Source organism: Trichosurus vulpecula, chromosome 5, assembly GCF_011100635.1.
Source record: "Trichosurus vulpecula isolate mTriVul1 chromosome 5, mTriVul1.pri, whole genome shotgun sequence".
NCBI classification, from domain to species: domain Eukaryota; kingdom Metazoa; phylum Chordata; class Mammalia; order Diprotodontia; family Phalangeridae; genus Trichosurus; species Trichosurus vulpecula.
The window spans coordinates 112,032,043-112,059,989 of record NC_050577.1 but is presented as its reverse complement, the minus strand read 5'-3'; the positions used below and the strand labels follow the sequence as shown (position 1 = coordinate 112,059,989).

General features: G+C 42.4%; 1 protein-coding gene across 1 annotated transcript; it reads right to left on the bottom strand.

Moving 5' to 3' along the window:
- Positions 1 to 77: 77 nt before the first annotated feature.
- FAM180A (family with sequence similarity 180 member A) lies at positions 78 to 25,962 on the bottom strand. The gene is made up of 3 exons (XM_036758504.1): positions 25,887 to 25,962; positions 1,871 to 1,971; positions 78 to 422 (listed from the first exon to the last, which is right to left on the bottom strand). The coding sequence occupies exons 1-3, from the start codon at positions 25,960 to 25,962 to the stop codon at positions 78 to 80; spliced, it is 522 nt and encodes a 173-aa protein (XP_036614399.1).
- Between the last annotated feature and the right edge of the window lie 1,985 nt (positions 25,963 to 27,947).

Below are 27,947 nucleotides of genomic sequence, written 5' to 3'. Positions count from 1 at the left end.
TTCTGGGTTATTGTGTGACAAGCTAGAAACAGCTCTGGTTTGCTGATCTCCGCCCCCCTGAGTGTTCCAGGTGTCTTTCATTGAGAATGCTTGGACCCAGAAGACTTCATCAAGTCATGTCTCAGAGCTTGGAAGAGGCTAAGGAGAGACTGGGCCCAAATGTCTTTCTGGAACCCTTGGGATAGGGCTGTTCTGTAGGCCGTGTAGGCTAGAGTTAGGGCTGTCCGTTCAAAGTCTTCTCTCTTGAGGACTCCAATCCGCTCAGAGAGATGGGCACTCAGCCGTCGAATGTCTGTGATGCTCTTGGGGATGACTTCATTGCAGATGGTGTTGAAGTCAGAGGCCTTTCGCAAAGAGGAGAGTTCCTCATCTTTGATGGAGATCTTCAGGTCTTGGCTGATCTCAAGTTCAGCTAGAAGAAACTGGCAGGAGAAATAAAATATGGAAAAATGTTTTAGCCTGTTATTGATAAAGACATAGCTGAATTCATTATTAAGCTTTCATCATTCTCATTCTTATCATCCTTCTTCTCTTTATCTTTTATAAAATCAGAATTTTTGAGCTGGAAAGGGGACTTTGGACTCTAATCCAACCCCAGCATTTTACAGATGAGCAACTGAGGTACAGAGAGGTGAGAAATGATTTGCTCTGGATCAGCTAGGTGGTGAAGTGAGTAGAGCACCGGCCCTGGAGTCAGGAGGACCTGAGTTCAAATTCGGCCTTGGACACTCGACACACTAACTGTGTGACCTTGGACAAGTCACTTAACCCTGATTGCCCTGCTTTCCCTCCTCCAAAAAAAATGATTTGTTCAAGGTCATGTAGGTAGTTTGTAGCCCAATCAGAATTAGAATGCTGATCTCTTGGCTCCCATTTCATTGGTCTTTATACTGCATTGCTGTTGAGTATGCAGAAACCCTATCTAATAACAGTAATAGTAACTTAAGGTTTGCAAGATGCTTTATATACATTATTTCATTTGATCCTAAAAATAAATCACTGACAGCTTTAGTCAATTAACAACCAAACATGTACTGAACACTTACTGAAGAGCTCCATGCTAGGCTCTGGGGAGGAGGGGGGAAGGTAATCCTTAAACTTTATTTTCTTGGGGGCAGCTAAGTGGCACATTGGATAGAACACTGGCCCTGAAGTCTCAGGAGGACCTGAGTTCAAATTTAGTCTCAGATACTTACTAGCTGTGTGACCCTGGGCAAGTCACTTAACCCCAATTGCCTCATACCCCACCCCCCTTGCCCCCACCCAAAACAAAACAACAACTTTCTGTATTCCAGACCTCTGCTACAGTTCTGCTGGAGCTCTTCATTTGGCACAGAAATCTTGCAGTGATGAAGTGATTTGTCCAAGGTCCCATACAACTGTCCATAAGGATCAGAACCTTGATTTTTTGTTTGTTTGTTTGTTTGTTTTTGGTTCCAAGTTTAATGTTAAGGTACTAGGCAGAATTTTTATTAAAAAAATTATTGAGGGCTTTTCTTATCTTTTTAAGACAGCATCATTTCTCAATAACTGCTCTTCCCCGTACAGGACTTTCCCTCATGACAAAGAAATACAGTTAAGCAAAACAAATGGACACACCGATGACATCTGATCTGATGCCGCCAGTTATCTGCTGCCTTCTACTGAGAGGAGGGAGACTTGTTTGTCTTCAGTCTCTGGGAGTCAAGACTGACCATGTCATCGATCTGAATGTTGATACATTTTATTATTGTTTGTGGTCATTGTTTAAATTCTTCTTTTGGTTCTCTTTCCTTTTGCACATTAGGGAGAGTTTCCAGAGCTTAGATCATTGTGGTTGACTTCTTGACAAAAGGGCAATGCCCTCTAGGAGCTGGGGTCCATAGCCTACCTCGTAGAGCAGCTCAACTTCCTCTAGGGAGTTCTGCAGCACTGGATTGGCTGGGCCTGAAGATGATCTCTTTGACCGATGAGCCGAAGGGAAGAGCACAGCTAAAAGTGAAAAAAAAATATACAAAGGGTGTCAGAGACAGGGATCTCATGGTGATGGACGTTAACCAGGTAATTTGGACATTAGTCAATATACTGACTAATGTTGGAGATTGGATATGTGAAGGAGGAATGATAGACTCTTTTGGTAGTAAGCACCTAGTTATTATATACAGTTATTATATGTTATATAACTAGATGTAATTATATGATTATATAATTATACATTATATGCAACTATATATTATATAAAAGTATATATTATTATATTATATATAACCATATATTATTATGTTAGATATGATTATATCACATATATTTTTATTATATTACTATATATTATTATAATATATTATATATAATATATATTATATATAATATATATTATATATAATTATATAATATATAATTATATTATATATAATATATATTATATAGTTATAGTTTTATATATAGTTAACAATACATAAAACTATATTGTTATATAATTATTATATAGAATATATTATATGTAACTATATTTGTTATTACTATATTATATACCTATTATATTATCATATATAACCATATATAGTTATATATTAGATATAACTATATAACTAACTATATATAAAACTATATAGCTGAGTGTTTATCTATCTATCTGTCTATCTGTCTATCTGTCTATCATCTAGCATGTTCTCTCCTCCCCCTCAAACAGCACCTACCTCCCAGGATTGTTGTGAGGATACAACAAGATAATATTTGTAAAGTGCATAGCATAGTGCCCGGCACATAGTTAGGTGCTATAGAAATGCTATTGTTATCATTATTACTATAGACTTCATCCCTTGAGGAGCTCTTATAAGATACTAGGAGCAAAGAGAGTCCAGACTGTGGGATACAGTTCCACAACACCCAGGCCCAACGTTCCTTCGGGGCGACACCTCTCATGCCTTGGATGCCTGGGGACCAAAGCTGTCTGTCCATGCTTCCACTTAGTTTTTCCTGGGGCCTCATTTTCTAGCTCAGCATTTTATCTGGACTGACTCTCTACCCAGCTGTCCTAGGAAGGAGCCAGTTTTTCATTTTCCGTTGATTTACTGTCCATTCTTGATGATCTTCCAGGTGGGAAGTCAGGAGCTCTAGGTTTTCAGCCAAGGGCTGGCTTCCAATGAAAGGGGATTGGATGTCCAGGGCTGTCCAGAAGCTGATGCCAACGGGCAGCCTGGTCGCTCAGAACATTAGCAGGATTCATAACTTCAGGCGATGGTATTCCAGGACACTGCCTTCCAGAGCAGCGCTTGGCCCGGGGCTCACTGGAGAGCAAAGACCCTTTCTTTATTTAGGATTTTCATGGTGTAACTGACAGGTAGGAATTTCCACATTGGCCTTTTCACAGAGTAATCAGAGTGGATCTGCAACCTTAAGTAACAGTCAGAGCTGACATTTGTACAGAATTTTAAGGTTTTTACATTTGTTACCTCATTTGACTGTTCTCCTTTGTCTCTACATCCCTAGAGCCTAGCACAGTGCCTGGAAGATCCTTTTTTTTTTCCAAATTTCTCTGAGATATACTTGAGCAAGGTCAACAGGAGGGTCTTATAGATCAGGAGGTATCTCCTGTCCCTCCTGGCATCCATATGTGAGTGGCCACCTTTTCGGTCTTCTTATAGTCATTCTCTTCTTTCTTCCCTCTCATCCTAACAACATGGGACCACTGAGCATGGGCTTCTCTCCTGTCCCCTGCCTGTGGAATTCAGCCAGTCAGCTGATTTATAGGGGAAAGAAGACAAAGTCACTCTAATCTTCTCTATCACATCTTTTTCATAAAATCTTATATACTATGACTAGTTAGCTCAATAGATTGAGTGCTGGACCAGAAATCTGGAAGACCTGAGTTCAAATGTGACCCTAGTCACTTACTAGCTGTGTGACCCTGAGCAAGTCACTTACCCTCTGCTTGCCTCAGTTTCCTTATCTGTAAAATGAAGATAATAACAGCAGCTAGTTTGAAGGGCTGTAGTGAAGATTAAATGAGATGTTTGTAAAGAGCTTTGTTACATAAATACAGGCTGTTATTACCATCACTATGAACTTGGCTTTCAGAAACATTTCCGGGAAGCAGCATCTTTTTTGGGGGGAGGGCAGGGCAATTGGGGTTAAGTGACTTGCCCAAGGTCACACAGCTAGTAAATGTGTCAAGTGTCTGAGGTCAGATTTAAACTCAGGTCCTCCTGACTGCAGGGCCGGTGCTCTAATCTCTGCGCCACTTAGCTGCCCCAGCAGCATCTTTTTTGCAGGGGAATAATAGAATCACAGGGGATTGGGAGACCTTGATTTCTGGGTAGAGCGTTTTTAAAAAATAAAGCGTTATGGATATCTTTTGTGTTTATGTTATTTGTATTTCCCACTGTATTTGCCTCCTGTCCTTCCCAGAGAGCCATTCCTTAATGATAAACTAAGCAAAGTTTGATGTCGTATGCAATAATGGGGTCAGGAAACCAAAGCTTTTTTTCAGAGTAACGTAGAATCACAGAATTCTAGAGCTGGGAAGGGGCTGGGAGAGCAGAGGCTGATGTCTTAATTATAATCCAGGAAGAAACTGAAGCGATCAAACTGTGACTTACTTGTCCCAAAGTTGCAGAGCAAGCAGGGATGTGCAAGAGATAGATAGATAGATAGAGAGAGAGAGAGAGAGAGAGAGAGAGAGAGAGAACGAGTTAATTGTTAAATTTTCATTGTGAGCATTTACAGCTCAGGAATCAGTAAATGCTACAAAGCAGGACTGGATTTGTTGTTGTGTTAAGTTTCTAGACTTTAGAAAGTGCTGGAGAAAATGTTAATATGCAGATTAAACTTAAAAGTGTCTGTACTTTTTTTTTTCTTCACAGAAAGCCAAAGTTGTTAAATATTTACCTGCACTCACTACTGAAGCTTGTAGATCTGGGATCAGAATTCTAGTACCAGACTTCTGGTATAACACACTTTCCTTTACACCTATGATGTGAAATTCAAATAGAAAAAGGGAAACTAACCCATATAGAAGGATCCCTCTGAGTTGCATATTGACTTAATTTTAAAACATAATATTATCTGTATTTTATTATATTTTTATTTGCTTTGTTGAATATTTAATCTGATTCAGGTCTCTGTCTCTGTCTGTACATCTCTTTCTCTGTGTTTCTGTCTGTTTCTTTCTCTGTGTCCCTGTCTGTCTGCCTTTCCGTGTGTCTCTTTCCCTGTGTCTCTCTGTTTCTGTGTCTGTCTGTCTCTTTCCCTCTGTCTCTGTCTCTCTTTCTTTCTGTCCCTCTGTCTCTGTCTCTCGCTAAGTTGAACAGAGCCAATATACTATGAGAAGGTACCTGGCTTGGTGGGTGGGTGAGAAGGCAGAAGATAGGTAAACTTAGAAAATGGGCTGGAGAAGGTGGTTTGGTGTGGGTGAGACAGAGTTGGGAATGGTTTAGCAAAGTAACCACAGATTACTAGGAGTATATGTGCGTGCATGTGTGTGTGCGCATGTGCATGTGTGTATGTGTGTGTGTGTTTTTGTGTGTGTGTTTGTGTGTGTGTTCCTACCCACCAATGCTTTTGCACGCATGTTGTCATTTCTGGGAGAAGAGATCCTGGGTACAGGGGAAAAAAATAGAATAACTCCTTTCAGAATTAGAGATTAATTGGAATTGATCGAATTGAGTCATATTATCTCCTGGTTGACAACCCAGGGAGATGGGCTGACAGGAAGCACACTGCATGTGACTGGCCCATCAGCCAGGGCTGTTGTAGAGGCAGTCCCTAGGTGGGGCAGCAGATTGGACCCCATGACTTCTGAGGCTCCTTCCAGCCCTAAGATTCCTTGAGTCTGGGGGCTTCAGGAGTTGGTGCTTTTTAATTTCCTGCTGCCATGAAAGGAAACTGTTAGACCCCCGGTATCCCAGGGCTGTTTCTGATTCAGTTGCAGCATGTGTATATAATGGAAAAGAGTGCTTAGAGGCTTTGTAAAGTGGAGACAATGCCAGAATCAATTGACTTTTCTGCAAGTGAGGGAGAGGGGATTTCTGTTGCACCTAGGCCTCTCAGTTCTATCTAATTGAAGAGGAAGAATGCCCAGGCTCCCCTTACACACACACACACACACACACACACACACACACACACACACATACATATTCTCTGTCTGTCTGTCTGTCTCTCTCTCTCTCTCTCTTTCTTCCAGTTCCACCCATTACTTCTAGGATAAAATAAAGAAAAATCTTCAGTCTGGCTTTTAAAGTCTTTCATAACCTGGTCCCTTTTATCTTTTCCAGTCATCTTAGCACTTTGCTTATTTCTATGTATCTTCCAGTTCAGCCATCTCTGCCTCCTTGTCTGCCATTCCTCCCCCAGGACACTCCATCCTTGGACTCCATGCCTTGGACTGCCTGTTCCTTATGCCTGAACATCCTGTCCCCTCATCTCTGCCTCTTGGCCTTCCTGACTCTCTGTAGGACTCAGCTTAAATCCTACCTTCTGTTTTCCCCGTCCTCCCCACTGCTAGTTCCTTCTCTCTGGGATTACCTTTCATTGACTCTGTCCCTACATGGTTGTTTGCATGTGGTCTCTCGTGCTAGAAAGTGAACTCCTTGAGGGCAGGAAGTGTTTTTGCCCTTCTTTGTACCCTCATCACTTGGCACATTGCCTGACACATACTTGTGGACTGATCAACTCCTTTAAATCTGCCAGCCTTTGGCTTCTTCACATCATCTTCGCTCTAAAGCTTGGGACAAAGGGGCTCCCTCCCTATAGAGGAGAATTATACACAGACTAACAAAAATGACTAAGAGCTTCAGGGAACTTATAGCTCCACTTAGGGCTGGAATGATCCCTGGGTCTCTTTTCCACCAAGGGATCTTTAGGTGTCTCCCAAGGTATCAAGCAAAGTTTTAGGAGGTTTTGTGCCTGGCCGTGTGTTCTGTACACTCTACTCCTTAGCCCAGAGTGTGTGCTCAGCCCAGGCTGGTGACTAACTGACTAGTAATTCACTGCTCTGTCATTTTCTTTGGCTGCTTTGGGCTTTTCTCTCTTATATTTCAGGAAAAAAAACCAGCCTAGTTGCCTTTCCGGTTGTCAGCTTTGCTCCAAATGTCTGTACACTTGCTGCTTTCTGTGATTTTAGTGTGGGGCAAACAGCCCAGATGGAGGGAGGATCTCAACAAGATGGCTCTGCTCTGTACACGAAGGCAAGGAATAAGGAGGGAATGGAGTCTAGATGCACCTTGTACCTCTTCTCCCTCTTAGGGATGAGGGACTGTATTTGGCCGAGGGCCCCTTGGCCCTTCCCTGGCTCTGGGCTGTTCATCCAGGACAGCCTGTCATTGGGAAGAATCCCTATCACCAAGTTTGCCCTCCCCCTTCCCTTCTTCCTTTGGTCAGGTGGCTTGCCTGCCCACATTCCTCCTGATGACGTGAAGGAACACTAGGTCTTTCCGTAAGCTCTACTTCCCAAAATACTGCAGGCCTTATCATCTGCCCAGTCTCAGCCCTGTAATCCCTCTCATATTAACTACCGATGTAACCTAAGGCCCTCTGGGCCTTGTTAGTCACCCCTTTGCCGTGCTCATAGGTCTTCTGGATCTTTCCAGCAGCTGGCCGTCTGTACCTTCTATTCTCTGTTGTCTCCCCCTAATTAGCATGTGCTCTTCTTGAAAGAAAGTTCTGTCTTGATTTTTCCGTTTGTATCAGTGGTTGGCACAAAGTAAACATGCAATAAATGCTTTTTCATTCATCAGTTTTCCTTAGAGTCACATGATGGCCTTTGGTATCATTTAGTCCAAGCCCTTCATTTTACAGATGAGGGAACTATGGCCCAGATGGGATAAAAGAATTTGCTCGGGGTCATACAGCTGATAAATAACAGAGGCAGGATTTGAATCCCCAAACTTTCACAATTTCTATCATACTTGAGCTGCTTTCAGCCTTCTTGAGTGTTCCATACAGACACGCTTTGTCCCTCACCGGGTCCTGCTTTTTTCCTCCCTTGCTGATGAACACGGGGCTAGACTGGGTGCCTAGGGCTGGTGTTAGAGAGGCTACCCAGCAGCTTTTGGCTTCTTACTTGGCACTTCCAGTGGGGACAAGAATGAAGGCCCTTATGAAGGACTCGAGGGAAGGAAGGACAAGTCCAATATTGCAAACATCTGCTCACTGTGCCAGGAGAGATGAGCTTGCCTAGCTCCCCTTGCCTTAGCCAGAGGGCAAGTAAACAACTTCTGGTGATTTTCTTTGCTGTCAATGGGCTCAGCCACTTCTCTGGTACTGCGGGCCACCCCGGAGGGCAAGTTGTGCCCATCAGGACAAAAGATAAAGGATCCTGAGGGACAATCACATCTAAGAAAGACCCGGGTTTGAATCCTGCCTTCAGCACTTCCTTGCTATGGGACCATGAGAAAATCACTTAGTCTGTGAACCTCAGTATTTTCATTTATAAAATGGGGACAATCTTACCTCTTAGTGCTGTTCTGAAGAGGAAATAAGGGCTTTCTAAAAACACTTACATACTATGATATTAACAGAATTATTATATGGGCAGGGAAGAAGGGGAAAAGAAAGAAAGTCAGAAAGGTAGGGAGGAAGTAAAGAGAGAAATAAGAGACAGGAAAGGAAACAAGTGCATGAGGTAAGGTTTGGCAAAGAGCACTTCCCATAGTCACCTTAGATTCTACTTAACAGTTTTTGGTTTTGGATGTTTCCTTAATGTTTGTGAGGATAACCCTAATAACTAGCATTTAGCCAGCACTTTCCATGTGCAACGAACCTCGTTAAGCGCTTTACAATTATCATTCCATTTGATCTTTACAACATCCCTGGGAGGGAAATGGTCTCATCATCTCCATCTTACAGATGGAAAATGAGGCGGAGAAAGATTAAATAATCTGCCCAGGGTTGCACAAGTAGAAAATGTCTGAGGCTGGCTCTGACCTCAGGTCTTCCTGACCCCAAGCCTGGCGCTCTGTCCATTGTGCCACCTGATGCCGAAGGGTGGTGATAATGCAGGCCTTTGAGAGCCGGGCTTGGGTAACACTCTTGTGTTTTCAAGGTGCTTGCGTTTAAATTATTCGTTTGATTTATTTTCCCAGTAACCCCTAGAGGACTAGATGGTCTCCAGCTTGAATCTCCTATCACTCTAAGTAAGCACTGGGTCAATATTATCACCCCTATGCCCCTGTGTGAGTCTTTCTTTGGATTTTGCTCTTGCAATTCCTTAGGCCTTCCCTCACATCTCTGCCAGTTGAAATGCCACCTTCTCTGTGAATCCTTCCCAGAAGTCCCAAGTCAGGGTGCCTTGGATCTCTTGGACCCTTTAATTATACTTCTCTAATACAACGATCATTTTCTGTTTGTTTTGTATTACAATTTAAAAAGGCAGTGTGGTACTGCGGAAAGACCTCTAGATATAGAATCTTGGGACCTAGGTTTGAATCCTGTCTCTGACACCCATTATCTGTGTGATGTTGGGGAGCTCACTTTGCCTCTCTGGGCCTCAATTTCCTTCTGTGTAAAATGAAGGCGTTAGACTAAATGGCCTTTATAATACCTTCTAGCTCTAAACCTATAATGCTATGGATCTGAGTTTTCCTGTCTCTTCCTCCCTGGAATATAATTTGCTGCTGTTGTTTAGTCATTTCGGTTGTGTCCGACTCTTTGTGACCTCCTAGGTGGTCAATAAATGTTTTGTTGAGTTGAGTTTTCCCCAGTATGTTCTTGCCATCAGAGCTGTAACTAGGGTAAGGCAGTTGGAACTTTTTCCTAGGGTGTCAAATTTAGAGGGCTTCCGTAGCACTTGTCCTTCTGTAGAAGACACAGCATAGCTTAGCACCTAGTTAGCAAGAAGAATTAGTTAAAATAAGAAGTAACCAAATGGCCTCGCTCTCAGGTCTCCCCAGTAGTGGCCTCAAATATCCTAGAAGCTCTTCCCGTAGGGATGTGTACTTAGGATTGGGAAGAAACACTCTCATGCTTCTTGCCCTGAACATAGCCTGTGTTATCCCTCACAACACAATTGTTAATAAAAATTGTCTCCTACTGCCATATATTATATGCTTCTTATTGTTACATATGACATGACATTCAGTGCCCACAGAATATGCAATGCCTCACAATTGGTTACTTCTCAAGCTTTGCCTTCCCCGTTCTTTCCTGCCCCTTGTCACTTGTGAGAAGAAGAAGGGCTGGGCTGTCTACTTGATTTTTTTTTTCCTCCATCCTTTCTTTTTTTTTTTCCAGTTAAGTTCTGAATCATATATATATATAAGCACCCTATAGCTGATTGAGAAGATACCAGTTTGAAGGAAGTCCAAGAAACCTTTCACTTGATTTCTTTTGCTGGGCACAGGGAATTGAGGCCATTTCGTTGATCCCCAGAGTACTGCTCATTTGCTGCATGGCCCTCCCTAAAAGCAAGACAGAGTGCTAGTGTCCAAACCTGGCCCTTGCTGTCTATTTGTGATCTCAAGATCGCTTCCAGTACATGTGCTGCTGCCAGGAAATCCCAGCTCAGTTGTCTTCGACTTCCTGAGAGGTCCAACCCACACCCTTAACCGTGGAACCTTATACTAGGGTGAGAGTTTCATTTCTCCCCTGAAACAGATGTCTTTTCTTTCTTCGTTGGTTGACAAAGCCACGTGTAGGATTTTTAAGGCAATTACGGCTTCTCTTTCTAAATGCTCACCAACTGTGATAGGGATAGTTGTGGTGGCATTCCAGGTCACTTGTTCCACAGGCTAGGTTCATATAAGGTCACTGAAGCTCTTCTTACACGAGAGAGAATTGTCTCCATCTGCACCTACTGTCAATAAGCATTTTGAATATGTTTGTATGACCCTCCTCTTACCTCCACTCATACCCTCGAGGCAGACAAAGAAGAGGTTTTGCTCTAGTCTTCCTCAAGAAGATTTTAAGTTCCTCTGGGGCAGGTGCCATATTTAATGTTTCTTTTAAATAAATAATAATAATAATATTTTTAGCAATTCTTTTAGTTGTTGTTCAAGTTCAGTTGTATCTGATGCTTCTTGACTGCATGGACCATAGCACCCCAGGCCCTTCTGTCCTCTACCATCGCTCAGTCTGTCCAAGTTCACATTTGTTATTTCCGCGACACTATCTATCCATCTCGTCCTCTGCCGTCCCTTTTCCTTTTGCCTTCGACCTTTCCCAGCATCAGGGTCTTTCTAATGAGTCCTGTCTTCTCGTTGTGTGGCCAAAGTATTTAGGCTTCGCCTTCCAGTGAATAGCCTGAATTAATTAAAGAAATTAATTAAATTAAGAGACTGATTTGGTCTCCTTGCTGTCCGAGGGACTCTCTGAAGTCTTCTCCAGCACCACAATTTGAAATCGTTGATCCTGTGGCCCTCGGCCTTCCTTACAGTCCAATTCTCGTAGCCATACATCACCACTGGAAAAACCATAGCTTTGACCGTAGGGACCTTTGTCGGCAAGGCGATGTCTCTGCCATGGATATCCTTCCAAGGAGCAAGCGTCTTTTAATTTCATGGCTACAGTCGCCATTTGCAGTGATCTTTGAGCCCAAGGATAGAAAAGCTGACTCTGCTTCCAATTCTTACTAATACTAAAATGTAGTAGTTTTAACATCTGTGTAGTGCTTTACTGTTGATGAAGCCCTTCCACAAGGCTCCACATTTGAACATTGCAACGACTCTGGGAGGTGGGGAGTTCAGGTCTTACCATCATCCTGACTGTGGAGATGAGGCGACTGACCTCAGTGAGGGTGAGTGAATCACACTCATAGAATGTTAACATTAGAAAGATACTTCTGGATGAGGCAGTCCAAGTCCTTCATTTTACAGCTGAGGAAACTAAGGCCCGGAGAACATACGGGGAAGAGCCGGGATGGGACCCCAGTTCTTTCCATTATGAACACTGTTGTTTAGGACCTCTTGGTTAAATGGTAGGAGAATTGCTGGATAAATAATTATGGCCCAGTAAAGAAATGGCTTATTCTAGTGCCATAAACATGATGAATGTGAGGCATATAGAGCAATTTAGAAAGATGTCTATGAAGCAGTGTCGGGTGAGATCAGCAGATCTGGAACCCTATACAATCTGATTTCGAATTTTTTTTTACAAGCTAGTAAATTAAGTTATAATATAATATTTAAATAAAATTTTGGGAAAGCAATAACAGATGTTGCAAGATATCATAGGATTAACTGCTCAATGGATTTTCAGACAATAAGTGTTCTAAGAGTTATAGATTGCTTTAAGCTTGGGTCTAGGGAAGTGGAAGTGGATGTGGTAAGTACAGGTCTCACAGCTATTATCTTTCCCATTTTGCAGATAGAGAAACTGAGGTTTAAATGACTTGATGACGATCACACAGGCCATGAGTATCAGAGATAGTATTCTAAGCAGGTCTCCTCCCCTGATTTCATATTCAGTGTTTTTTTCCATTCTATAGTATTACCTTTTACTGAAAAAAACAATTTGAAGCAAATGGTAATAATGTTGTTCAGTTGTGTCCTACTCTTCATGACCCCATTTGGGGTTTCCTTGGCAAAGATATATGCCATTTCCTTCTCCAGCTCATTTTACAGATGAGGAAACTGAAGCAAATAGGGTTAAGTGACTTGCCCAGGGTCACAGAGCTAGTAAGGGTCTGAGGCCACACTTGAACTCAGGTCTTTCTGACTCCAGGCCCAGTGCTTTATCTGTTGAGCCAACTAGCTGCACTCCACCCACCCCCCATCCCCCATCCCAATAGTAATAATATCTAATCTTTATATTGGGCTTTAAGGCTTGCAAAGAGCTTTATAAACATCACCATATTTTATCCTCAGAATAACCCTGGGAGGTAGGGGCTGTTACTATTCGCATCGTACAGATGAGAAACTGAAGCAGGCAGAGGTTAAGTGACTTGTCCAGAGTCACACAGTTAGTGTCGGAGGCCAGATTTGAAGGTGAGTCTTCCTGACTCCAGGCCTGGTGCTCTATGCTCTGTGGTGCCACCTAGTGGCCCCAGAATCAGAGGACATAGATTTCAAATCCAAGTTCTGTCACTACTTTTGTGGTCTTACATAAGGCAGAGGCAGGTAGGTGGTGAAGTAGAGTGCCAGGCCTGGAGTCAGGAAAACCTGAGTTTGAATTATTAGCTATGTGACCCTGGGCAAGTCACTTAACCTCTGTTTGCCTCAGTTTCCTTATTTGTAAAGTGGGGATAATGATAGTCCCTAGTGTTGTTATAAGAGTTGAATGAGGTAATCCTCATAAAGCGCTTAGCATAGCGCCTGGCAAATAGTAAGCGCAACATAAACGTTAGCTGTCGTCTAGCTTCTTTGGGACTCGATTTCCTCATCTGTAAGATATACTAGAAGACCTCTAAGATACCTTCCATCTCTATTATTCCATGATCCTAAATACAATAGAGAAAGCTGTTTCTTTCCAGCAGCAATGTGTGGTCAGCCCTCACGTGGAACTCCCCAGCTGCTCAACATTTGCACGCTTTTAACACCCAATACGTGAGGAAGGGAGGAGGGTCAATCTATCTCTCTTGGAAATGTCAGAGGTTCTGGATGGAGGATTCTATTGTGAAAGAGGCTGTCTATCTAATGCCAAGACAGCCAGCTAAAAAGTGAAATTCAGTCCACCCTTCTGACATTTTGACTTACTCAGGGGCCAGCCTCTCAATGTTTTAGCACGTGGGGGTTTAAATGCTCTAAGTCTTTAAGTGAATACTGTTTCTTTTCCTTATCTCACTCTTCCTCAAAACATAAACCATCTCACTTCTTCCCTTAAGCCTTCCTTGATGGCTCCATCCTGTGCTACTGTCTCCCTTGTCCTTTAATACCTATTGTGTTACATAGAATGTAAGTTTTTCTAGGGCAGGGACTGTTTCAGTTTTTTTTTTTTTTGGTCTTTTTATCTCCAGTGTCTGGCATACAGTAGGTGCTTAATAAATGCTTGTTGATTAATGATATTATATTTTCTAATCATTTCACAATCCTACGTCTTGTTGCCCAACAAAATTATAAGTTGTTCGTGGGCTGGAGCTAGGTGATGTAGAAAGAGCGTTAGTATTGGGGTCATAGGATAGATAATAGGTCTAGAACTGAAAGGGGTCCCAGAGGCCATCTAGTCCAACTCTCTCATTTTACACATGAGGCAACTGAGGCTTAGGAATTAACATGCCTAGTAGGTCAAGTCAACAAGGATTTATGAAGTGCCTACTATGTGCCAGGTATTGTGCTAAGCATAAAAACAATTCTTGCCTTCAAGGAGCTCACCATCTAATGGGGGTCACAGTGTACAAACAAGAACTTGACAGGACAGCTTAGGGAGGATATCTTAGGGGGAAGGCAGTAGCATTAAGGGAGATTAGGAAAGGCTTCTCATAGAGGGTGAGACTTGGAAGAAACCAGGAAATTCAGAAGGGGGAAATGTAGAGGGAGAGCATTCCAGGCATGGAGGAGAGCCAATGAAAATGCACAGAGCAGGACTTGAGTGTCTTGTTTGAGGAACAGCTAGGGGCCCAGTGTAATCAGAACACAGAGTAAGTGGAGAGGAGTAACATGTAAGGAAACAAGCATTTATTAAATGCCTACTGTGTGCCAGGTGCTGTGCTAAGAGCTTTATCATCTCCTTTAACCTTCACAACCCTAAGAGATATAGGCTGTAAGAAGACTGGGAAGGTGGGCAAGCATCAGGCAATGAAAACTTTTTAAAGCCAAATACAAGTTTTTATAGTTTTATCCTGAAGGTGATAGGGAGCCACGGGAGTTTACAGAATGGGTGACATGGTCAGATCTACACTTTAGGAAGATCACTTGGACAATTGAGTGGAAGATGGATTGGCATGAAGAGAAACTTGTGGCAGGTAGACCAATAGGCTGTTGCAATTGTCCATGTGTAGGCTGAGGAGGATCTGCATCAGCATCGTGACAGAGGAAAGGAGGAGACATTCCAGGGAACCTGAGATTTAAGCAAGGTTCTCTGACTCCGACTCCAGCAGTGTACTCTTCATGACCTCATGGGCCACAGCATGCCAATGATGTCCATGGGGGGGGTCTTGGCAAAAATACTAAGTGGTCTGCCATTTCTTTTTCCAGTGAATCAAGGCAAACAGAGGTTAAGTGACTTGCCCAGGATCAAATAGATAGCAAGTGTTTGAGGGTGGATTTGAACTCAGATCTTCCTGACTCCGGGACTGATACGCTATCTACTGAGCCATCTAGCTGCCTCTGAGATTCTGGGTAGGTCACTTAAATTCTCTGAGGATAAGAATACTTTCACTACCTTTTACATTGTGTTGTTTTAAGATAATTTTTTTTTGCCTTTTTTTGGGGGGGCAGGGCAATTGGGGTTAAGTGACTTGCCCAAGGTCACACAGCTAGTACATGTGTCAAGTGTCTGAGGCCGGATTTGAACTCAGGTCCTCCTGACTCCAGGGCCAGTGCTCTACTGACTTCACCACCTAGCTGCCCCCATTTTAAGATAAATTTGAGGTTTCCTTCTCCTATATGTCTTTAATATCAAGTACTGAAGCCAGAACTAAGACAACAGAACCGAGGCTTTGTCTGTGGGTGCCAGATTTTGAGAGTGTTGATAGCTTGTGCAGTTGTCATCGGCTTAGAATCTTTGAAGAACCGATAGATCTTAGGACCTAATTAGTAAGAGTAATTAGGTCCAATGGGAAGCTCTGAGATGATGAACATTTCCCTCTGACTCCCAACCCTGCAGACCTAACTAGAGGTGGCTTTTCCTCAACTCTGGCCTGCTTCTCCACCCCACTACGTCGGGGGCTTCTCCAGTGTATCTTGTCACTTTCCCTAACCCAGATTGTGCTACTTGCCCTGGTGCAAAATTGGCAAATTTTTTAGGTGCTCAATTAATGTTATTGAGTTCTTAAATCAATCAGACACCCTCTTGCTTTGAAGTTTTCTCTCTATTGTCCCTAATATGTGTGGAGTACCTTCTGGGTTTTATTTTGTTTTGAGAAGCACTAAGTATTCTCCACAACACCCCCAGAGAAGAACATTAAATTCTATATTTCTAGGAATGGTTTGCTCGCTAAAGGACATCCATTTATTCCCAAGTTTTCTTCCCAAACAACTGAGAGATCAGAGAAGAGAGAAAACCACATCTCTGACTTTAGAAATCACCTGACAATTGACCCCTGGGGTGGTGCAGTGGATAGGGTTCTAGAGTCAGGAAGACTCATCTTCTTGAGTTCAAATCTGGCCTCAGACACTTACTAGCTGTGTGACCCGGGGCAAGTCACTTAACCCTATTTGCCTGTGTTTCCTCATCTGTAAAATGAGCTGGAGAAGGAAGTGGCAAACTACTCCAGTATCTCTGCCAAGAAAAACTCAAATGGGGTCACAGAGAGTCAGACACAACTGATCAACAGCAACAAAAGGAAAGTTTGAGAAGTCTTCCTAGGATTACAAGATCCCATCAGCCTTGGTACTCCATGCCATTACCACCCCCTGCCTCTCTGATTAGCTGGTGGGAACATGAGCTTCAAACCCTCCACTTTAAGGAGTGAGCTCTCCTGATTTCTTAACTGGCTGCACTATTTTGGGACTTCTCTGACTTCTTCATCATGCCCCTGAGTAGGTTACCTTCTTCCTCCCCTTCCCAGATTTCCAGCTTCCTTTTCTGTGTTTTCCTCCTCTATTTGATTTTTAAGCTTCTTGAGGACAGGCACTGTCTTTCTTTTTTCATATTTGTATCCCCAGCACTTAGCACAGTGCCTGGCACATAGTAAGGATTTAATAAACACTAATTGGTTAATTAGTGGCTAAATACAGAGTTGGAAACAAGACAACAGGAAGAGTTCCAGTTCACAAGGCGGCATTAGAATCTCTCTATTGTTCTCTTAGGGCCTCTGTTTTGTGAATGCATAGTCCTTGTAACTGGACTATCCTTAGGCTCAGGTCAATTAAGAATGAATAAATGAATGAATCTGATGGAAGAGCATTTATTAAACTTCTACTTTATGCAAGTGCTGAGCTAAACACTGGGGATGCAAATACAAAATCCTCAAGGGGCTTGTATTTTAATAAGTAGAGACAGAAGTTATATAGGGGAGTGGTGGCTGAGGGGTGTTCTGGTTTGGAAAGTCACTAGGGTAGTGAGTAGGTGGAACCATAGGAGAGAGTGCATTGACACACCCTTCCCAGTTACAAAGGCAGCATTGAATTGATTAGTGTTCTAGAAATGGAAAAGGGTGTGTGTGTGTGTGTGTGTGTTAGGGGTAGGGAAAGGAGCAGCATAGGACAAAATTATATGCCACATTATCCATTAACTATTTTCTACAAAAATATTTTTATCAAATTCATAACACATTTTTTATTAATGTTTAATTTCTCTCTTGATAATACTTGAGCACAGGTAATATAACCCCTAGGGATGAGTCAAATATTCTTATCACTAAACTTCACTGTTACTAAATCGTGCTTATCCAAACCATTCTTACCCACAGGACTAACCTTAGCCTTTTTCTGTTTTCATTCTCTTCCATTCATTTGAATGTATGCATTTTAACCATGTCCTTAACACCGTACTTAACTCTGGGAAACATCAACCATCCCCTTCTGCCTGGAAGACATTGCTTTTAATTTCTTCCGGGAAAGACTATGCTTATGTACTGTTCTGAACTCTATGCACCTCATCTCAGAGTCTAAACACTCCCCAAATGGAAACGTTTTGAATAATTTCCTTTGATGAACTTTCTCTGTTTTATAACCTGGCTTTTGTCCACCATCTATGCCTGATTGCTATAGATTTTCCAAAGGGGGCAACTTTCCTCCATATTCTCCCACCTTCAACTCCTGAACAGTTAAATATATCTGAACGTGACAGAACAATTTGTCCAGTTAAGAGCATGGGAAAACTGCCTTCTCTGTTTAGCAGCAAGTAACAGTGGTACTAGACAAGCCCTGTAGCAATCAATCCAACAACATAATATAGAGCGCCATTTACGGCACTGCATTCAATATGTTTTTCATAAATCAGACTAGGCAACTTTTTATGGAAATGAGAGTGGGTGTGGAAGGGAAACGCTGTCATTTATAAAAGAGCCTATTTCAGGTCCTGCTGATGTAATTTACTTTTTTGCTTCTGGGCCAGGCCTTTGGAAACAGAGCCCTGTTCTGAGGAAGCTGGAAGCAGAGCCCAATACAGTGGGGTCCTCTGGGAGCACACATGTGGCCACTTGTGAAAGGAATGGAAGCTAGCCAGCTTCCCTTGGCTCGAGCCTGAGCCCTCCAAGCTGCACATGTGGTTAACTGAATGGAGGTGCTGAAGAGTACCAGAGCAGAATGAATGGAGGAATAAATGAGGGGGATAAAGAATGGCCTGACTGCAAGTCCCAGGATGTCCATGAGAGAAGATTGTGTGAGCCAAACATAGTTAGAAAATAGACTTGTAAGAATGAAATTGCTCCCCACAGATGACAGTAGCTCTATCATCTCATTGAATCAAATAAAACTTTCTTGTCTTTGATATTAGTAATTGTTTAATAATTTCTTCCTGTGACATTTTGAAAGCTGACAACCTACTAAGGCTGTAATGACACTGGAGACGAACCCTCTCTTGTCCTGACAGATTGAGCAGAGGTGACTCTGTACTGGGAAGGGAGCCAGGGTGGAACAAAGCAGGTGGCCTAGCTCCCTCTGGTTAGCTTCCCTGGCCACAGGTGAGTCATTCTTTCTCAATCCAGCTGACAGATATTGACCCTGGACCAAAAACTCCACTATGGGGCTGAATCCTAGAAAGTGTTCTGTAGGCAGGCTGGGAGCGAGAAAGGAACGTCTTCATAGTGTCTAGTTCTGGAAGGGTCTTCTTACTCAACCCCTTCCTTTTACAGATGAGGAAACTGAGGCTCAGAGAGGTTATGTGTTCTCATTAGCTTAGGTAACTCCTGGTGTGGAAAATTCCTTTACCATACATATTGGAAACCTAGAGATAATGTAGGCAGAACAATATATGAATGTGAACTATTATTAGGCAGGTCTTCCTCTCTCCAGGTCAAGCCCTCTGTCTATAGTATAGTAGCCTTAATAATTGATTATTTTTTTCAGGATGTGTTCAGATGCTGTGCATGTGTGTGTGTGTGTGTGTGTGATTGTGCATAGTGGTGCTATAGGCACTCTCTTGCAAACCCTAAAACTTCGGGTCAGTCCAAATTGGTATGACAACTTGATTGGACAACTGGCATCTACTTTAAGATTTGCTCCAAAACTGGGATGTTTCTGGGTTCAAAGTTTCATCATACTGGAGGGTGCCTTGGGTGCCATATGATCTAGCTTCTTGATTTTATAGAACCCCATTTTACTCTGAAGTCCATGCAGTTAAGTTGTTTTCATGACATTCCCCACCCCTTTTAGCCCTTCATCTTGCAGTTCTAGCACTGAGTTCTTTCGGATGGGATCTGTGATTTTATCATTGTGGGCAACTCCTTTCACAGATTAACAATTCATCTTGACCATGCAACCACAGCCAGGTGTGGGAGCATGCTCCTGTAACCTCTTGGGTGGAGGGGTGGATAGCATTGGAATGCTGTAATTCAGAGAATATCAGTCAGTGGGGTTGGGGGTGGGGGAGGGAAGGGAGAGGTGATGTGAAGAACAGAAGACAGTATGAAGGAATGGGAACCCAGGCAGGAAAAAGGGCCAGTCTCCAGTTGCACCTGGACCTAAAGGGAGTTTTCTATCTGCTTCTTCTTTCCTACTGTCATGCTCATTCTTTGTTGAGCTGGCATATAGACTCATATGGACGTGGCCCCTTTTGAACTCTCTATATTGCTGCCATCAAGCCATTAAAACTTCCATTAAGATCTTAAAAGTACTTCAGTTACCCCCAAGTCTTCTGGCTTGAATTTATAGACTTCTCTTTTTCTCCTTAGAGCTTTATTGTTTGAGGTTTGGTTTTCAGATAGGTCTTTGTTACAATTGTGAAATGATGGACTTTGGAAATTTGATGCTAAGATACCCTTGATGTGGCCGAAGAAGCTGCTATGTGTCTGCTAGACACCCATCTGCCTAACATCTAGGTCTGGCTAGATCTAATATGCAGTCAGCCAACACTTTGCTTCAGGAGAATGACTTAGTCTTTTTTTCGTGCAGAGGTAGTGGTTTGGTGGAAAGGACACAATTTAGAGTCAAAAGAATTGGGTTCAAATCTCAGCACTGTCCCTCCACTACCCATATGATCTTAAGGAAGTCATTTTAGCTAATATCTTTTTATCAAGAAAAGGAACTGGAAGGTAATCATTTTGGTATTTTATAATAAAATAAACGTGACACTGACTTATGTGTGTCTCACCTTCCCCCATGTATATTTTATTTAAAAGCTAAATCCTACTGTTTTCTGAATGTAATTTCAATTGTCTCCCAGATACAACTTCTCTCAAGTATGGAACTTGGCTGATTTTAAAGACTTGAATTAAAAATTGTTACTCCTAGATTAAAGAATATTGAATGACTGTAAAATATCTTAAAGTTCTCTGAGCCTCAGTTTCTCATCTGTAAAAGGGGGGTAATCATTTTTTCACTATCTACATCACTGTGGTATTGTGAGGAAAATACTTTGTAAACTTTTAATGTACTATAGAAATGTGAGCTATTTTTAGACTTTTCTCAGCCCAACACAGGTTCATTTCTGTTTTGAAGTTGGCTCCTTTCTACCCTTTTCCAAAATCAGAATTTCCATTTGTCATGAGTCCACCACATTAGCATGACTCCACCTAGATTGACTGTGTCACAGCGCCCCACCCTCATTACCATGGAAATGTTTACAGGGTCACAACACACACCCAACACTTTCTAGTCACATAGCATACACCCCGTATACCCATGGAGATGACCAGCAGAGAGGGCCTTTTCTATATAAACATTATTAAGGGATACTTTTAGCCATGTTCCATGGGGTGTATAGTTTCATCTTTTTAATCCCAAAATAATTAGACCAGAAATTCAGCGCTGGAGAATTCTAGTTTGCATATTCATGATTTGCCCAGTACTATTTCATTTACATATTTTATGTCGCCTTGGTTCCTGATCCCTTCCTATCCCCTTTCCTTCTTTCTGACTCTTCCTTTTCATTCACTCCCACTTTCCTCTTTATCTTTTCAACCCCTTTCTCCCCTAAGCTATCTGTACCTTCTGTCATAATGGGAAGCATGGGGGTTACATGAAAGAAAATGCAGAAAATATTATTTGGAGTGTGCATGGTCTCCAGTCCTAGACTGAAGTACAGTCTTTGATAAGCACCTGGAAATTTCTTCCTTCCTCCACTCTATTTCCTTCATTAATTACCTTCATCAGGTAGCATACATGGGCTTATCAGAAATTTGATATGGAGATACAGTGTGGCTTAGTGGATGGAGAAACCTCCTGGGCACCTGGGTAGACTGAGGTTCAAGTGCTGCCTTTCACACATATTGGCTGTGTGACCCTGGCAGAGTCACCTGACCTTTCAGTGCTCTAAGGCTTCAACTTTTAAGATCATATGGTGCTGATTTGCATTGAAAGAAAAGTTCCTCACCGGTGGAAGTTCCTCACCCTATACCAGTGAAATCACTACTCTAGTCTTTATCTCTATCCTGAAAGGGGAAGAAATTGGGCTTATTACAGATTTAGAGTTGTAAGGGACCTCAGAGATCATCTCATCCATAGTCCTTTCAAAAATATAATATATATAATATATATGTATATATGTGTATATATATACACACATATATACATATACATACATATGTATATATGTATGTGTATATATACACAGACACACACACATATATATATATATATGAAAACTGAAGCCCTGAGCAGTCAAGTGACTTGCCTGAGGCAACATACGTCTTAACAGGTTGAGGTGGAATTTGAACCCAGGCCTTCTGATGTTAAGTCCTTCATACTTTCCACTATAAACACACTGTGTACCCAAGGTCAACCATCATCATTTGTTCTCACCCATCTTTGTTAGAAGATGATGAGGGAGGTATGCTTGCTCTTACTTTTAGAAAAGGGGGGTAGAGGGGACATATTCCAGTGGAGATATGTGAGGGTTCTCCGTTCTCAGTCTGCTGAGAAGCCAGGATGGAGCTCCTACCTTTATTTACTTAGAAGGAAAGAGCCAGGAGCTGAGGAAGATTGATGGAGGAGAAAGAAGTAAAAGACATTTTCTTGTTGAGGGAAAAATTATAGCAGTTAGTTTGGATCAGGCAAAAAATATGTTTGTTCTACGATATATTTTTTTTACAAAGTATTTCTAATAATAATAACGTTGTTGTTCAGTCATTTCAGTTGTGTCTGATTCTTCATGACCCCATTTGGGGTTTTCTTGGCAAAGATACTGGAGTGGTTCACTATTCCCTTCTCCAGCTCATTTTACAGATGATGAAACTGAGGCCGATGGGGTAAAGTGACTTGATTTGCTCGGGGTCACATGGTTAGTCAGGATCTGAGGTCAGATTTGAACTCAGATTTCCCTGACTCCAGGAATAATAATAATAGCATCTTGCATTTGTGTAGTGCTTTAAGGCTTACAAAATACTTTACACACACGATTTCATTTTACTCTCAGAACAACCCTGGGGGGGCAGGTGCTATAATTATCCTCACTTTACAGATGAAGAAGCTAAAGCCAAAAGAGGTTAAGTGAGTTGCTCAGAATCACCCAGCTAGTAAATGTCTGAGGCTGGCTTTGAACTCCCCTGCTCCCCACCCCCAGTCAAACACTTCATTCATTATGTGATGCTGCCTCCCATTTCAGTAAGTTTACTACATTTACGTGACTTCCCAGGAACCTAACAGCATCTTGCTCATAATTGGGACTCAAAGATTATTAGTTGAATGAATGAATGAGAAGACACTATGCCTCCATTCCTGAGTTGTGGAGGATGAAGAACAAATATAACTTGGTCTAGAATATAATTAAATGCTAAATGATATGGTAGAAATTAGTGTGAGTAAAGCTGGCCACTGTCTTTATTCAGAAAGGCACTGAGTATTTCTGTGAGCCACAGTCCCTTTCTTTGTGGAGTCAGCCACACAGGAAGGCTGAGAAGTATGAGTAGGGGTGTGTGTGGGATGGGGGATTTCAGCCTCCAGCTTCTGATTATTTAGCTGGTTTTGAAGAGGGGAAAGTGTGATTTGGAGAATCCGTCATACACATCCCTTCCTTCCTAACCAATTTGAATGAATGAATGAAAAAAGTCTTTCTTAAACATGTGCTAAGCCCTGTGCTATGACTAGTGTATTTATAAGCAATCTGTCCAGAGAATGAGGGGCTTGTGGCTGGCCCATGCAGGGCTTCCTTTCTTGTCTGAGTAAATTAGTGGAAATTCCCTTGTGAAATTTGGTAAAAGAGAAAGTTTGTATCCCTGAAAGGAAGAAATCTCAGCCTATTGTTCGCTTCTCTTCAGAATTTCACTCTCTGAAAGTCCATGTGATCAATTCAAATCCATTTTAAAAGTGTTTATTAAGCATATATTCTATATTCAAGGCACTTTGTCCTGTCCTTAAGGAGCTTCTGCTCACAGAGCTAAGACAGTAGAGGTCATCCAGTTCCTCATTTTTATGGATGGAGAGACTGAAGTCCAGAGAGGTAGAAAAGCGACTTGTCCCAGGTCACAGAGGTAAACAGGAGAGTTGGAATTTGTATTACGGCAGTCTGACTCCAGAGCCAGTGTTCTTTCCATGCTTCCACCCCATCTTCTGTTCGACCCGAACAAGTAGGTACAGCTTTTAGCCCCTAAAGCTAACGCTCACGTAGAGCTGGGAACGGGTAGAGTATGAAGAGAGAGAGAGTGTGTGTGTGTGTGTGTGTGTGTGTGTGTGTATGGTGTGTGTTTGTGTGTGTGTGTGGTAGCATGTGTTTGTGGTGGTTGTGTGTGTGTGTGTGTGTATGTGTGTGTGTGTTGGTGGGTGGGTGTATGTGGGAGTGGTGAATGGATGTGGGTGTCGTGTGTGATGGGTGTGTGTGGGTGATGATGGGTATGTATAGATGTGTGAATGTGTATAGGTGTGTGTATGGATGTGTCTAGTGCTGTATGAGTGTGTTGTGTGTGGGTGTGTGGTAGTGTGTGTGGTGTGTGGTGGCGATTGTGTGTGTGTGTGTGTGTTGGTAGGTGGGTGTATGTGGGTGTGGTGTGTGGATGTGGGTGTGTGGATGGGGTGATATGTGTATGCGGGTGATGATGGGTGTGTATAGGTGTGTGGATGTGTACAGGGGTGTGTGTGTGGGGGTGGGTGGGGTGTATGGGTGGTGGTGGTCAGCGTAAATGAACAGTGTAGTCAACAGAAAGAAAGAAGTTGAATTCCACACAGTATGGTAACAGTGCTTCATTATTCAGAGTCTCTCAGGGAGGAATTTTTAGTCTTGGAGATCTCAGGTTTAGAAATGAGAGGATTAAGAAAGAAAAAAAGGGAGGTGGGTGGGTGGTTCTTTTGTTTTGCTTAGGGAACAAATACCTATGTGGGGGAAAAGTGTTGCCATGTTGTCTGCTTATTCTCATGCCCCTTCCACATCCCCCTTCAAATTCACCTCTGTCTCCTGCTCCCCTCCCTCCCAGGCTTAGGAGGGCCTCCAAATCACTGTTGATTTCCTTACCATCTGGGGCTGCATTAAGCACCTTTTTCACAAACACCACCCAGCCTATTACAAAAGGAGCTCACTTCTAGGCAACCATGATCAATTCCTGACTAAGGAGAGGTTCTAATTAGAAGTGGAGCCTGCGGGGTTGGCTTTTTTGGGCCCTCATTTCCTCAAAGTGATAAATTGAACATGAGCTCTGGGGCCTTGCCAGCCTCAGCTCCGAGAAGGCTGTGGGTCACAAGGAATGCAAAGTGGAACTGTTTCCTCTACCCTAGCTGCTAGCCCAGCTTCTGGCAAGTCAGATCCTGTGAGAAGGGATGTTAACAACAGGGGAAAAGAGTCTCTCTTCTCCTAATTGGGAGGTCTTCATGATCCCCTCCCAATGCAGAGAAAGCTCCCTTTCACAAAGAGAAATTGCACATGTTACTTCATTTGATAATTATAACACTACGAGATAGATGTGATTGTTATCCCCATTTGACATAAGAAGAAACTGAGACAGTGTCAGACTGACTTGCCCAGAGTCACACAGTTAGTAAGCTTCTGAGGCAGTATTTGAACTAAGGTCTTTCTGACTCCAAGTCCAGCATTCCATCTTTTGGGCTACCTAGCTAACCCATTTTTTTTTCTGCTGGGGGAGGAGGTGATGGAAGGGAGAAAAAAAATACTTAATTAAAAAAATAAATTAATTAAAATTAATTAAAAAATAAAACAAACAAAAAACCCAAAGAGAAATAGTGTGCCTGTTGGCTGCCTGTGTTAGAAACGTATTTCTTGCCACAGTGACAGCTCTGGCTAGCTGGAGAGATGAACAAAGTTCCCGCCAGCAGGCAATCTCGCCTCTGTGCTAGTAAGTTGGGCAAGGCTGCCTGCTGCCCTCTAGGATGAAGGCATCATTGCGCTCCATCTCCCTCTCTGGACTGGCTGGTCCCTTGAGATGCAGAGCACTAACACCTGCTCACAGCTGGCGATAGGAAGGGTCCTTCCAGCTAGAGCAGTCAGTGTGTCAGTGAGAGAGCTGTTAATACTTTCTGGGGGAGAGGAAAGGAGGGAAAGATTCTGCCCTTGGGCACCAGAAAGGTCTATTCTCTGGCTCCTGTGCCAGGCTCTCTCTCTACTGCCTGATTCCATCCCCTCCCCTCCCTTTTTTAAATATCACTTCTTTCTCCACCTGTTGCCATGGGACAAAAAAGCCAGGCATTGGAGAATGGTAGCCTAGTGAAATGAAATGAAAATAGAATAGGAAATGAGAATGTTCTAGGGTTCTCTTCTCCCCTCCAATAACCACTTTTTTTTTTTTAAATTTTGGAGAGAAAAAAAAATATAAAAAACAAAAGACAACTCACCTCTGCTCCATCTGCGGGCCAGGGTAGCTTGAGCATTGTAATACAGCAGGAGAAGCATTAAGGTTTTCCAGCACATCTTTTACTTCAAGAAGAGAAAAACACCTTCAAAACCACACAGAACCCCAATATCTGTGGGTGTTGCAGCATATAATTCGACTAAGAAGTGTGTATCTTTCTTATTGCCCTTCCCCTCTCAGAAATGGAGAAACGCCTTCCCCTTTCCTTGGAAGGAAGGGCCTGCCTGCCCTCCTGGGTGGGACAGAAGTCAGCACCTCTTAATCCGGCTCTCCCTGGAATTGGGGGACTCCGCTTTCACAGACAGACTCTGTTTTTGAGCACATCTGGAGTGACTCATGGGGCATGTGATTTCCTTGGCAGAAGGGTGGATAAATATAATTTCTGTACTTAAGTTCCATGTGTTGGATGGACCCACTGGAACTTTTCTTTAGCAAACAGAGACAGGGAACTTCGTTAGGGAGCCTGGTGAAAGGTTGGCTCAGTTCTCCATGGTTCCTGGGACACAGTAGCAGGAATTGGAGAGAAGATGAACAAGGATGTCTAGTCTAGGATGGAAGTGTCATAGCTTTGGGGATAGATCTTCAGCAAATTGTCCTCAGGACAGCAAAAGCATTTCATCGCCTGAGGCAGGATGTCAATTAGATGCCTTTCCCTAGGGACAGAACTAGGAATTTCTTTGCCTGGGGCCAAGCCTGAGAACTATTTCTTGAAGTATGGAAGGGAGGGAAGTTCCTGACTTTGTCTTCAGTCTTTCCATGAAAGAGAAGCTCTGATGAGAGGCATCATGGTATTGTGGTTAGGGTACTAGACTTGGAGCAGAAAGACCTGAGTTCAAATTCCGCCTCAGACACTTATTAGCTATGTGAGCCTTGTTAAGCCAACTCTTGGCCTTGGCTTCCTTATATGTAAAATAGGAGAGATGAGTTGGCCTCTAGGACTTCTAGGGGCTAAATCTATGATCTTATGATAAACGAAGATAACAAATATTGAACAAGTTACGTAATGCAGTGGTGTGCTGAAAAAAAATGTACACAGAGCACACTTTGGTTTGATAAGCATTTTTTACATTTACTCCATCACTTTCTTGAGTAGGGAGTACAGTGTGCTCTATAGCACTGGGGCTGGAGTTGGGAAGATCTGTGTTCAAATCTAGCCTCAGATACTAGTTGGGTGACCTGGGGCAAGTCATGTAACCCCTATTTGCCTCAGTTTACTCAACTGTAAAATTGGGATAGTAACAGCATCTCCCTTGCAAAGTTATTGTGAGGATTAAATGAGATGGAATTTATAAAGAGCTAAGTGCTTATTCACTTCACTTCCGTCTGGATTGTCAACAAAATAAATCAAGCCCTGATTCGTAGAATTTGCCAATTTTTGCCATATAAACGCTCACACTGAAAATTTAATAATCAGCTCTCTGGAGAGCCATATGAACTGGCTCCAGCACATCCCTACTTAGAAGTAGCCTAGATCTGGGAGGGCCTAAAACTGGAACTTCTGGTCAGTGCCTTCTGCCCTTCTTCAGTCCTCTTGGGCTGTGATTGTATGACTGTCTTTTCTATCTAAACGATTGGGGTTAAAATTTTTTTATTGGATTTAAAATTACTTTATTAAACAATTATTTGTATTTAAAATGTTTATTTTTCTGTACTGTTACAGAGGATAGGACACCTTTTATCTCTGAATTCTCCGAATTCCCAACTTGTATTTATAAACAGCATAATTTGTCCTTCATTTTCCCCTCTTTTACTCGTGTTACTATATAGCTAGCATTTATGAATTTATGCCTATATAAATATATTTATGTTATATTTGACACCTCAAAAATATTTATATTTGATACTTTACAAAACACTTTACAGATATTATCTCATTTGATCCTTGTAACAGCCATGGGAGAGAGTTGCTGTTATTATCCCCATTTTATAGTTGAAGAAACTGAGTCACGAAGAGTAAGTGACCAAGGTCACACAATTGATAAGGGACTCAAGTTGGATTTAACTCATGTTTTTGATTCCAGGTCCAGCACTCTAGTCATTGTAT

Coding starts and splice junctions, on each gene's coding strand:
- FAM180A (XM_036758504.1), bottom strand. CDS start 25,962: ATGTGCTGGAAAACCTTAATGCTTCTCCTGCTGTATTACAATGCTCAA. Junction 1,972..25,886: donor GGCCCGCAGATGGAGCAGAG/GTGAGTTGTCTT, acceptor TTTCACTTTTAG/CTGTGCTCTTCCCTTCGGCT. Junction 423..1,870: donor AAGTTGAGCTGCTCTACGAG/GTAGGCTATGGA, acceptor TTCTCCTGCCAG/TTTCTTCTAGCTGAACTTGA.